Genomic DNA, 13,618 nt, shown 5'->3' with positions numbered 1-13,618 from the left:
GTAAAACATGGGAACTGAACAGGAGTAAACGAACTCACTAATGAAATCGGTTTTAAACAATAAAATAACTGCAGAAACTTGTACTCTATCTCTCTGAGAAGAACAGCTCCCAAATTCACTAAAAATAACCCCAACAAATCTTATTACAAACTAAGTAACTCCAAAACAATATAATCTTTGTATAAACACCCTGACTACATAAATATTTTAAGGACAGTCGAAAAATGACAAGAAGGTACATTACCCATGTGTAAAAGGCCAGGCACATTCTCCAATATGGTATCTAGTTTCTGCTCAAAGTCTCTGTCACCTATATTTCCTTTAAAAGCTACAAAGATCGTGGAATCCTCAGGAGCAGCCTCCTGTTTCAGTTCATCTTCCTCCAGTCCTGAATCAAAATCCACCTCTAAGTCTTCCATAGCTGAGGAGTACAAGGAGGCATATGTATCTTTTAAGTTAGGTAGATCATCCAAAACCATTGTTTCCAACAATGGGAGCCTGTCAGACGTTATGATGATGCTTGGAAGGGAAAAAAAGAATTATAATAAGTACAATAATAAGTGTGTAAAGACATTAACAACTGCTTTCAATGGCACATAGATCATTGACAGAAAAACCTACCGGCTGACCCAATGCTAGGGTCTGTGAGACAAACTGTGCGACTTTGAAAACGGTGGCCATTGCAGTATCCAAGCTGTTCGTCCACTAGAACAAACAGGAGTGGTTTCCTGACAGAATGCTGCTGCACGTGACTTGAGAAGTATTCCAGTTGACCTCAATGATAGTCAGATAGAAAGGAAGGTAGAGGGAAAAAAAGAATAATAAGAAAATCAATTACATTCATCTCCATATCGTACAGAGGACAAGCAAGCACCCAGTACCAATTCTGCAGTGCCTGACTGCCAGGAAATTCTAAGACTCACAGCAGTACTTCAATTATAGAAAGATAGGAAAAACCAGCAAATTTAGTTTCAGGGACTGCAGATGCAAAAGGCGCTCCTTTGTACAGCAAAGCAGTAGGAAAGCCATAGCACTTTTACCACCAGAAATTTAGCATTTGACAAATATTTAACTCACATCCAGGGAAATTTCAGGCATACTATGCCTTCTTTCTAAAAGTTTGTAAAGACTTAGGTGTTTTCACCTGCTTATGCACATTACAACGTGAAATTTGCTCCCCTTGTGCTAGCTCACAACTCCCCCCCATGCCCCTATTGAGCTTGGATAAGAATGAAATCAGTATATCAAGTCACATACTGGATGTTCTTTACTTTATGAAATGTCTAGACTTCGCAATAAATTTTACTTGACATTATGATAGTAATCTAAGCTGTTATGTGTACAGAACTACAACCTACGATAAAAGTTTTCCCTACATCTATGGTGAACAATACCTTTTAGTTAAGATACAAATTTTTCCACTCCAACAGAAGCTGTTACAAGGGCTATGGCACTAACTCCTTCAGGCGAGACCTCTATTCCCACCCGCAACGCTTTGCAAATATTGCTAAAAGATTAAAACCATCTACACCAACAGCCAAAGCTGATGTCAAAACCAAAAAAAGGGACCTGTTCCTGAACACTGCTGTCAAAAACAGATCAATTCAACAGCCAGGACTGTCAAGACCTCATAACTCCAGAGCTGTCAGTATTCAGCACAACCCACCCAAAACATTTAGTTTGGGATGACATACGCTTGAATAGGATACAGATTGGGTTTTTGGCAGAGGTTCAAGTTCCCAACACAAATTAAAACCACAACTCTGAGATTAAAAGGTGAGCTGTAGATACTGGCCAGGAAACAGCCTTTTCTAATAAAAAAATATAACTATGTTAGACTAGATTCAGCTCTACATTGTTTGCACACTCGTGTAACACTGCTGAAGGGACATTACAAATGAAAAAAACCAAGGACTTGGAAGTCACAAAATACCCTCAGCTTTTGGTCAGGCCTCTATGCACACACTGTGATTTTACGTAATACAGGGGTTTTTTCTCCCTTTCAACCCTACACCACACTAGGCAGGCTAAATGGCATTAATGAATAATCACCTATTTTACATATAGTTACTCTCTTCATACTGCAGCACCAGGCCTTCATTCTCAAACACGACTCAAATCTCAGATTAAAAACAAAGCTAATTTTGTCTCACAAGCTCTTCTTGTCCTGCAACAGAAAGTAAGTAAAAATGTTTCACAGTCACTGATCTATTTCCATAGTGCTTTCATAAGTTACTTATTATTACCATGGAACTTTTAAAGATGGGCAATAGAGATAAAAATTTTAAAAATTCATTACCAGGTGAACATGGAGACAATTAAATCTTCTTTTCTTCCCCAGACTCCTTGCTGCTCAGCTCTGTATCTCAATTACAGGTCAGTGTTTGGCACCTCCATTAAGTTAAATTACTCAGTTTCATGTCAGGTGCCCAGAAAATGAGAATGACAATTAATAAGCATCTGTGAAAAGCTGTTTTAATTGATTTTCACACATAATTTCTTGGACAGGGAACTTCCTTACCAGAGCTGGCTTTACATCAACCAAGATAGAATTCCTTCTCCTTCTGCATCCCTACATCATTCATTACATATACACTGACTTGAGGGAAAAAGAAGCTGGGAATACTACACAAATAACCTTTTTAATGACCAAGCACAGTCATTCTGTGCACCGAATGAGGCAAGCATCCTGTGAAATATAAGGACTCTATTTTGAGGAAAATTACATAGAAGATTATTTATCAGAACATCCTGATTAAGTTTTTCAGGGACAGAAATCTCAGCTCAATATACAGGCTCTTACGTGTTGAAAAAGCACAATTACTTGGAGGGGATGGGGTGTTCCACCTGCAGCAAGAAACACAAGTACTTCTGACAATCCCTGACACCAAAGAAATAAAAATTTCTCTATAAGAACACAAACATTTCAAATCTTTTTTTGAATGGAAGTGTCTGAAGCATCCATGTTCTCTGTGAAAGAGCAGAAGACTCCCAGACTACTTAAACCGTGGTTCTAAAGACTTCATGAAAATGCTGCAGCTTAGACCAGATTCCACCAACCTCACCTCAATGTGCCAAAACCTGACAGGATTTGTTGAACTTTTGGCCCTTCATGAACACTATTTATATACAGTTTGCTAAATCCCAACGGACCACAGGCCTTGTTTCATTTGACTCAGAAAATCATAGGACTGCAGGGAAAGCTTGAGTTAAGAAAAAAAAAACAAACCAAGATTGAGCTTTAAATGTTACTTTCTGGACAAGAACATGTAGCTACAGCTCCCTTAGCTTTTTTTTTTTTTTTTTTCACATTACACTCCTGAAGGATCTCTGCTACATCCAGCTTCCCTCTCTCCCTCTCAAACACACACAGGTTAGTCCGTTCCTATATTCAGGTATAATTTATCTCAAGTATGACAGGAGGAAGTAATGATTTGTGAAATCTTCCTCTTCAGGCAGAGCACAGCACGCTGTCTATCTCAAACCAAATGAATCCCAGCTGCATCCCTCGTCCTAACAAATTCTGTCACCTGGTTATAGGGTTGACTTCCATAAATCACAAGCCAGGACATGACCATAATTAGCGTGTACCCTTGCTCAACACTCTTCCACACAAACACAAAAAGCCTTTAGCATAAGCACACACAGGTAAAACTCCGGTCATTCAACAATTCCTGTAAACTAGATGAACTCCCAGCAGGCTATAGAGTATCTCTGATGAGTAAGAACCATACTTGAATTGATCTGCATAACCACAGCACATTTCATGAACTTGAGCATTCATGCTCACACGGCAGCACAAAAAGGTCTCCGAATATCATCCTCTATTCAAAGAACATCCATGGCCTCCTCCCTGCCCTGGCACCCTCTTGTTTTAGAGTTTCCAATTTAATATTTCCCATTATGCAATTGTTCTGGAAACTCAGAGCAAGTCCTGTGCTACCATGTGTCAACGATCTACCCATGAACCTGGCCTGGGGCAGTGTTAAGCCTGTTTATTATAAAGTTGGTCTTATTCAGTACAGTCTAATTATTAAAAATATGTAACTTAAGTAAGACAGGCAGGGATAAATAGCCAGATAACAGACTAATAACCAAAATGCACCTGCAGTATTGTGTGGTGGTAGGGGGTGGCAGGAAACAGCCCATGAAGACCGGAGTGTCCAAACTGAAGGATACAGGGCACACTCTGGCCTGCTGGAGGCTGAAACTCCTGGGTACGCTTCACATATGGATAAAACAATGGACAGACTAAGATGTGCAAGACAGACGCTATCCAGAGGAAGAATTCATGTAGGGTGCAGCAATGCCACAGTCTAGTTCTGGGCTGATGGACAGCTGGGTCCCACTGCACACCACGTGGAACCCAGAAGGCAGTTTGACATGCCACATGTTGCCCCCCCCCAACAGCCCCGATAGTAAAAGGAAGCCTGCACGACAAACCCAGTGCCATGTGATTGGGCAATACTTAGAAAATCCCATCCAGTCCCTGGGAGAGATGGGATTAGAGCAAAATCTGAAAAAGCCAGTTGTCACTAGCTGGGGAACAGCTGAACACCAGAAAGCCAGGAGGCTCTGGAGTGCCAGCACTGCCAGATGGAAGTGCTGGTCTCTGGGGTTAAAAAAAGAACAAAACAAAACAAAAACCACAAAGGAAAAAAAAAAACAACAAACCTGGTATCTTGGTATCCTCATCCCAAGATCCACTCAACTGATCCAAATTTAAGGTTATGTCAATTTGTTTCTTAAACAGAATGTGAAACCTCTTGTGTTGGTTTCTTCTAACCATGGCACTACACAAGTCAGTAAACCAAAACCAGGCTTTGTCTAGTAACTTGCCCAAGGTCTTCTGCGACACAGTCTATTTATTGATTTACAAGCTGTTTATACATTTCGGGCAACTCAGAATAAACACTTTCACAACTGATGTCACACCAGAACACGCACCCTCTCAAAACAAACATGCAAGAAGCCCAATTAAATAAAAAGTACTAAAATCCGGCTCTACGCCTGAAAAAGTACTCTTCCAAATTACACAAAAGTTTGGAAAGGGCGAGAGCAGAAGGAAGGATTGACTGTCGGCCTTCACTAGCAGATGGCAGAAGTTAGCACTGAGCAGGGTCCTCATCCTCACACTGACTATTATTTAAAGCTGCAACAGGGAAGAGAAAGAAAAAACAGCCCAGAAATGAGACTACAGTCAAGTCCCCTGGGCAATCCAGAACTGAGAGCGAGGAGAAAAAGTCTCTGATAGCAGTAGCAAAATAATTTCTGAAGGATACAAAACCCTCCTTGCTTTTGCATTCATTGAAAAATAGTTTTCAAGCAACTTACTAGGAAGGAAAAAAAAAAGGAAATCGGGAAAAAGAAGTCTTGAATAATCCACTTGAAAGTTTTCTTGTTTCATTTGGTTTAGGTGCCAGTGAGAAAATATGTAAAGGCACTTATTAAGTTTTTCAGGATGGCCATGCAGGAGGTTCAGCATTACCAGAATACTGTTGAGAAGGTGGCTTTAATACACAATGTGTACTCACATGCACCCAGACAGGCATACTTTTACAGTGTACCACCTATAAAACCCAGAAACACTCTGATCATAACACTTTTTATTGCAAATTTGTTAACAGCATATTATCCTCCTACAACTGTTTCAACCGTTTTGTTGCCTAGCATAATGATCCTGGAGCTTGTTAAATCTGACCAATGAGTAAACCTATATACCCACAACCACTCTATGATACAAAGATTAAAATGACGTAATTGTTTTTGGCAAAAATACACAAAAGAGACTTTTAAACAACTTCTAGACAAGTGTCATATTGTTACACAAGGAGATTAAGTAAGGCTAAGAATCACTGTTATAATATGAAAGAATACCTAAAAATAAACGTGCAGCAAAATTTCCTCTGGAACAACTTAGCTAGGGGTAGTTCCATCAATTTGGAACTTCAAACTTTAGCATTAAAGAGGGATAACACCACAAAAGCGTCTCAACTGTCCTCTTTGGGAGGAAGGTCTGAAAACAGCTACAAACCTGATGACAATTGCCCGTAACCCTCTATGGCAGACTGAAAGTCAGCTCTGAAAGACAGCCCAGCCCTTCGAACACACACAAACATTAGAGGTAAGGACCTATTAGTGGGACAGTTAGGAGGAGAATATATAAGAACAAGAGATACTCAAATGCATCATATACTTATTTTACCTACCAAAACAAATTCCACAACTTCAGTATTTTGTGACATGCAACAGGTCTTCAGGTAATTCCAGACTGGCAAACATGGTTAAACAGCAACTCCCAAAAACGTAATCCTAAAAGAAAACCATCACGTTTCATCAGACAATGATGCAAAAAACAAAAATACTGAATATAACAGCGAATACCTCGATTTTTAATATGCAGTTTTGCACCAAATCCAACTCTCTCCTTAGTAATGTAAAAAGCACGTTACCATATTCCAATATTAACAGCAAAAACTGAGGATCTTGAAAAATCAATCTTTCATTACAGGCAAAAACCTGAATACTCCTTTTGGTTGGAAATACCATTTTATTCCTCTAACCACGGCAAGTTTTATCTGGAATAATGTATTTATTTAAGTCTTAAGATAAACTCTTCTAGACTAAATTTATCTTCAGAAAAGAGAAACTGGCACAACTAGGATGCACTTCAGCTCATCCTAAGCAGGCACCTAAACCAGCTCAGGTTAAGCTTGTAACACGTTATAAGCCCACAGGACCACCTCAAACAGACATTTTTATCGCAGGTGGCCAACAAAGCAAGGTGAATCCATCCCTAGAACCTGCTCCTGTTCACAGTCTCATCAAGTTGCACTCAAACCTCTCAGGGTAACAGAAACACAGCAGTAATGCTAATGGCTTCAACGAAAACAAAACACCGCCCCTCAAATCAAGATGATTTATATTAACATCCCAGTGCTGTTTTTCAAGCATATCTTCTGCTTACACACCAGCCTGCTCATCAGTGGGGAAGGGGACTACCCAAAAACAAACTGGGGAAGCCCAAGAGGGAAGAACACTCAGAAAGACAAAGCAGAAATTTGCTATCTTCTATCTAGACAACAAAGTAAAATCACTTTAAAAGCCTTAGTATTGTGCCACAGCCTTTGCACTTCTGCCAGCCCAGCAACTCGAAGGGAAGGAATGAGTATTCATATTAAAGCAGCTCAAATACGTTTTGTAGCACTTTTAATAGTCATCTAACACTTTTCAACCTCTGGTATCTTCTTGTATTTCTAAATCAGCATTGTAATTCAAGAAGCAGTATAGTACAATTATAAGACCTGAGTGGCTCTATCACAAGCAGTAACTTTGCTGTTTCTAGCTATAAGCAAACCTGCCTGAATACCACAACCGGACACCAAGCTGACAAGCAAAACCAAAATCTGAAATACGAAATTTTAACATAGTTTATTAAGTCTAAGCCAAACCTAAAAAAGCTTTCCATGTTCTATAGCGGATATTGCATTAGTTCTTTTTTCCCCACCCTTTTTATAAAACGATGTTCCATGGACTACTTTAGATGGCCTAAAATTGAGTCATGTAACAAACTGGCTGGTTATCTCCAAAGCCGTGCTAAGAGTTCACGTGAAAGGACAGTCCTTACTTGCCAAGTAAAAACTGTTTTTAAGGCGGCCTCAAACCTGACAGAAGTCAGCCCCCATTCTAACTATCTGTGCCTTAGCGAGGCAGGGGTAAGAGTCAACATTTGGCTGAAGGGTGGTGAACTGGAGGGAAAATCATCTGAACTCCTTGGTGCAAGGAACCAAGGGGCTTTTTGCTCCTTCAATTCTCCCTTCCGAGGGGAAGGGTGACCCTCCCTCACCACAGGTGGAGGGTATGAGATGGTCTGCGGACACCCAACTGCTCCAGAGAAGAGAGGACTGGGAAAGACGGGCTGTCCTAGCAAGCTCCTGTAAGAAACTGAGGATGCTCAGCCCAGGCTACGGGAAGAACAACAATTAACTGCTGATGTCTCCATTCCCATCGTACACACAAGACGATACCAACTTTGGTTAAGGAAAATAACTAATCAATATTGGTTCATCAACTCCAACTTTCATTACAATAAGCTATCTGACAGAGACCTTGGAAATGCTGAGAGACTGAACGCATACCTCAGCAGACACGAAGGAATCCATAAAAACAGCCCCATGAAGCACTCCATCTACAGAAACAGTTCAGAGCTTATGCTTTCCCAAACGTCAAGGAAACAAAACAAGTAAGTCTACAGGAAGGCAGGCTTCATTCACGCATTCTGATACAGAACTACTCGCCACTCACTCCCACAGTCCTCAAGCATAAAACACCTAAACCCAAGTGTTTCCGACAAGGAGAAAATTACAGCTTGTTATAACACATATGACCTTTTGCAGTGATATCTTGATGTATTTTGACAGCGGGTTTAGTGGAACATTGGTTTGTTAAAGTTTCATGAAGTTTGTTGAAACCGCACAACTCATGCCAAGCTGCAATGGACACGTCTCAACTGAGCCATTAAGTTTTATTTCAACAGAATTTGAATGACAAGATCATCAGGGTTGCTTTAAAAAGCAAGATGATAACTCCAGAATGAGATTCAACTGCAGTTAAGTTAGCCACGTAGAAATTCCCACTTTCGGCAGCTAAGAAACTAACACAAGAGGGCTGCCAGTCTTCTTCCTAAGTCATGAGTTAACTCGGAATCAGAAATTTTCTTGGAAGCTGTAGTCTACACAGTGTAATATTTGATCAGTCAATTCCCATTAGCTGAATTATTAATTTCACATGTTAAGGATATTTCCATTTGGAAGAAATACACTATAGCTTGTAACAGATGGATACTATGACAGAGCTTTGCAGCATGTAACTTTTCAAAAATATCCACCAATGCAACCAGCAAACAAGTAAAATGAGATGCTATTTAAAATCAGATGCATCTTGACAAGAAACTATATTTTATCTTGCCTTCCAAAGACTATGAGAAAACTCATTTTCAAGTAGCAATCTATTAATTGTTTGTGTTGCGACAAGCTTTTTATTTAAAGCTGAATTTAACTTCCACCAAACCTTTCTGGGCTGACATGCCCCACAGATACTCCTTTATCACCAAATTCTCACTGAGCTTCATAAATGCCAATATAACCAGTCCAGGTATTCTTGTGACTACCAGTCCTGAAGTAAGGTTTGACCGAAAACTGCACCTCTTGTTTATTGCAATATTCTTCCTTCTTACATGTAATAAAAAGTCTAGAAGATTTCACTAGTGTTTTTAAAATTCTGAAATGTTATCAAGTATGACAAAAAGATTTAAGCTAAAACAAACAGCTTAAAAGTAATTCCTTTGGTAAGAGGCACTCAGTAATAAGGAGACCGTTCTCCCTGACCAAAAAAAAAAACCCAAAAACCTTCATATAACAGAAGTAGGTATAGTTTTTGTTAAAATCAAGATTGTTCTGAGAGTTTCCTGATTGTATAAAAACTTGCAGCTTATTTTGTGCTGCTCTGGGCTTTTGGAACAATCAAATTTCCAAAGTGTTACTTATTGCCATTACTGCTATTAAGAACCACGTCATCACTGGTCAACTTTGCACCTTCTGGTAAAACTAGGATGCAAAAGAACTAGACAGCAATGCATTCTTGCAGAGATGGGAAGAGTGAGCACCCCAAATAACCCTTAGAAGGACCACTCTCCCATGCTCCAACCAAAAGATGAGGCACTATTTCTTGTCCAGTATTATCCTTAACTGAGCCTCAATAAAAAGAACTGGTAGTATTTTTGCTTTGGGAGGTTCAGCTCCTACAGCCATAGTCCCAAGACTGGAACTGCTAACTCAGCTTCTCTGGGAAAGAAATCCATCACAATTGCCAGTACGAGCCTTCTATCTCATCTCTCACATGCTCTCCACTCGCTGCTGGGAAAAACGATGTTATTACAGACGCCAAAACTTCCAATTGATCAGAAAGCAAGGCAGAAATAACTCCTCACATTTTCCTTGTATCATCCAGCAAAGAAGGAGGCTTCCGAGAGTCCACCTGCACACATGTATGCAGAACAGGGGCTTGCATCTAATTCAGTTTCTGCAAGTACTGCCCAGAAACCATGATGAGAAATGCCATCTCATGCCAGCTGTGCAGTCTTGGTAGGTCATTTGATTTTTAAAAGAATAAAAATTATAAAATTACAATGATATGCATAGGACTTAGAGAATTCAATAGCATGCATCTTTTGGTGGCAATAACTCGATCATTCCCTTTCATACATCAAACCTAATGCTCAGGCTCCCACATATGCAACTCAGTACAAGCTGTCCCAAATTACTGGTTTACATGAAGACAAATTTAGACAAGGCATCATTCATCTCCTGTACTTTTCAATTTTCATACAAATCTGACTCAAACCGTTGTGTAGGGCTATGCTTCAAGACTACTCATTCAAGCTGGAGAAGCAGGCAACTGTCCTCTCAGTTCCAAAAAGACAATGGCTCTCACAAGCTATCGAGTCCCCTGTGCACCTCCCTCCTTCACCCGAGCAAACCAACCGGCTACACCGTGACACACACTGGTCACCTTTCTTTTTTCCCAAACACATGAAGAAGGGTTATTTACTGTGACACAACCTCAAGGCCGCAACATATACATGACAGCATTTACTTCTTGTTTCTATTTTTAATTATGACAATAGCCATTTCTGATGCGCAATTCAGAGTGCAGGCGGGATGCTGTTAATAGCACCAACTAATGACAGAGGACACACTGGATGGAAAATGACCCCCAATGCCCAATGGACTAAGAAAAATCCCAGGCTCCTGGACCTCTGGAAAACTTCCACTACTATTCTTCTATGTAATCCAAAGCTTAGATGAACTTTCAATTCCAGCAGCATCACTGAAAATAATTTTTTCCTTCCTGCTAATTAGCCAGGACACTAGACAATCTGACTTCCATACACCACTTTGAGCCAAACCTTCAGCTATCAATGTGTAGAAACTAAGGAACACGCTGACTAGGTGGCTGAAACGCTCAGTTATCTGCAATGGGTAGTTCCTGCTGAAGAGCATCAGTGATCCGATCTGGAGGGGAGAGCAGAGTTTGTAACAGTGTCAAGACAAAACACAGAACAGTTGTCCTCTGGCTAACAGATGGAAAATATCTCACCTGGAGTCTGACGATGCATCTTCCCTGCCTCAGGTCTGTGTCATCCAGGATTATTTCTCCTTCCACTTCTGCCCCTTAACTTTTCCCAACCCTATGCGTTCTCTCCCATTACGTCTGCTCTAGCCCAGCGTTAAGGAACAAGTTTATGCCTGAACACAGTTTTTACATACACAGGGTTAAGTCTTGCTGTTCAATGGTCTACACACTAACAGACCTTCTGTTCACTCATATTCTCTCTATGCCACAGCGTTTGTATTTCTCAATAGAGACCACATGATTTTGAAACAGACACCACCATCATGCCTTCTGCCCTTCAGAGGTACACTAGTGACCTATAAAATTTCACTATTCCCAATGCAATCAAACTATCACAGCCACATTAACTCTTTGATATCTTCAGTAGCAAGCCCTTCGCAACTGCAAATCTATTAAATGTATTATGTCTGTGTAAGTCAGTTGTAACTCCAGCTTCCATCCAAAAGCAATCAATATGGTATTAGAAAATAAAAATATACTGTAAACCTGTTTAACCATTTAGTTATCAGTTCCAAATATTTAACACCTACTACAAAGGCATGCAATCTTTGACAGGATCATACTTAAACAGAAGAAAGAGTGGCATTACGATTGTTCAGCAGAATTTACCTCTACAACCCCATAGTTTCAAGTATTCAAGCCACTGAAAAATGAAAACAGTAACACTTAGTTTAGAGATGCACAGGGTGGCCTGGATTTCGCAGGTTTCCCCCCACACAGTTGTTTATTTTAAGGAAGCACCTCTTTTTTACTAGAATAGTGTAAAATTACTGTATCAGTTGGAGGGCCTGTTGTAAACAACTCCAAGTCCTATAGAAGAATAGGCTTTCCAGAGAAAATGGCTGGAGAGTGCTGCTGGGAGTTTTTCCAGTCAAAATCCGAAGCCTAACAGAATACCCTTCTGTAGGTTTAAAATATTAATAAATGTCATCTCTCAACAGATGATCAGGTCTGTGTGCAGCCTCCCCCATTTTATTTTTTCTCATAGGAGAGTCAGGATACAGCATTAATGTGAAAAATGGTTTCCTGGTAAAGCCAGTTAACTTTCAAAGGAAGCCACGTGGCTCAGTGAATATTTGAAGAGCATACGACTGTCTAGCAAACACCTTGATGTCTTGCTGTAGGTAGTGCGTTTAGTCCAGAAGCTCGTAGACGTGGCCATTTTGGACACATGCCTTGAGACCTTCGTCTCTCTCTCCACAAGATGCACAGAAAAACTGGGAACGCTTGCTATAACCAGAAAAGAGCTGCTAAATCCACAAGTTGTGGTTATTACACTTGACGACCTTTTTTGAAAATGCCAAATTTGCTCTCTGTGGTTGATTTTCTCATATGGGAAATACCGAACCAAAGAACCAGCCAGAAAGCCTACAATGCACAATCATTATAAAGATAAATACCAACAAGAGGCACTGTCTTTCATCTAATAAAATTCAAATGAGAAAGGTTTTACTACAGTTGTCAGTTAGGGAATGAGCACAAATGCGTGTGTCCGGAAGCTGAGGGGTTCTGAAGAGACAAAGCTCATAAAGCTACCATTTCCAGTCAGCTTTCAGAACCATGCCGAGGTGACTGACAGAAAAGCTCTCCACTTCCTGCTCCCCAAAGAAGCCTGAAGGAATCAGAACCCCAGGTTTTCAGAGACGTTCTAAAAGCAGATGAAACTTAGAGAAATGCAGAAATCAAACCCATGGAATAAGTTAAGAAGCCTTTCTCTGACTATTTTAAAGAGTTACCGAGAGAATTCAAACAAAAGCTTGGGTTCAAAGAAACGTCAGCACACCCTCGCTGACATATCATGAAGACGTCAATGCCCCCATGAGGTCAGGGCTGACAAACTAAAATCAGAAACAACGTCCTAAGTCGAAAAGAAGTTCCCGTGGCTGACAGTACCCCGACTGCTTTCCACGTCTCGCTTGAAATGCATTCCTCCCCGGGAAATAAAGGGCTGCCCTCGGCACGGCCTCGCAGAGCCAAGCGACCACCTCCCGGGCCGGGGCCGCGACTGAGGGCGCAGGGCCGATTTCAGGATTTAACAGGTTGTGGTGAAAGGTGGAGATTTGAGCGTCGGGAGAAACGGGGCCGGTTCAACAGCCATCCCGGCCGGGGGCAGCTCCAGCCCGGGGGGCAGGGGCAGGGGCAGGCTGCAGGCCGCGGCCGGGCGGGCTCACCCGGCGCTGGGGCCCCAGGCCGCGGTCCCCCGCAGCACGCTGACAGGCTTCAGCCAAGGAGCCCCGCCGGGCCCAGCAGCCCCCGGCCCGGGCATCCCGGCCCGGCCCGGCGCTCCGCCGGCGGCGGGCCGGGCCCCGCCGCCCCTTCCCGCCGCGCCGCCCGCCTGCGGCCCGCGCCCGGCGGCCCGCGCCGCGGGCCCGGCCTGCTCTCTGCCCGGGCCGCCGCTGGTCCTGACACCGCCGGGGCACCGCTT

General features: G+C 41.7%; 1 protein-coding gene across 10 annotated transcripts in view; it reads right to left on the bottom strand.

Annotated features, from left to right (window-relative positions):
• NCOA6 (nuclear receptor coactivator 6) overlaps positions 1 to 9,382 on the bottom strand; it is a 43,307-nt gene extending 33,925 nt beyond the window's left edge. For 4 of the 10 annotated variants that reach the window (XM_052791254.1, XM_052791272.1, XM_052791264.1 and 1 more), the window contains exons 1-4: positions 8,139 to 9,382; positions 6,210 to 6,312; positions 622 to 774; positions 245 to 519 (exon numbers count right to left, since the gene is read on the bottom strand). In XM_052791254.1, coding sequence (XP_052647214.1) covers positions 245 to 479 — 235 coding nt within the window. In that variant the 5' untranslated portion in view covers positions 480 to 519; positions 622 to 774; positions 6,210 to 6,312; positions 8,139 to 9,382. Of the gene's footprint in view, positions 1 to 244; positions 520 to 621; positions 775 to 2,052; positions 2,168 to 6,209; positions 6,313 to 8,138 lie in introns of all 10 variants that reach the window. The other 6 variants (XM_052791246.1, XM_052791282.1, XM_052791234.1 and 3 more) reach the window with 5 other exon arrangements.
• Between the last annotated feature and the right edge of the window lie 4,236 nt (positions 9,383 to 13,618).

This window comes from Harpia harpyja, chromosome 1, assembly GCF_026419915.1.
Source record: "Harpia harpyja isolate bHarHar1 chromosome 1, bHarHar1 primary haplotype, whole genome shotgun sequence".
Classification (NCBI taxonomy): domain Eukaryota; kingdom Metazoa; phylum Chordata; class Aves; order Accipitriformes; family Accipitridae; genus Harpia; species Harpia harpyja.
This window is presented reverse-complemented; position numbering and strand designations above follow the sequence as displayed.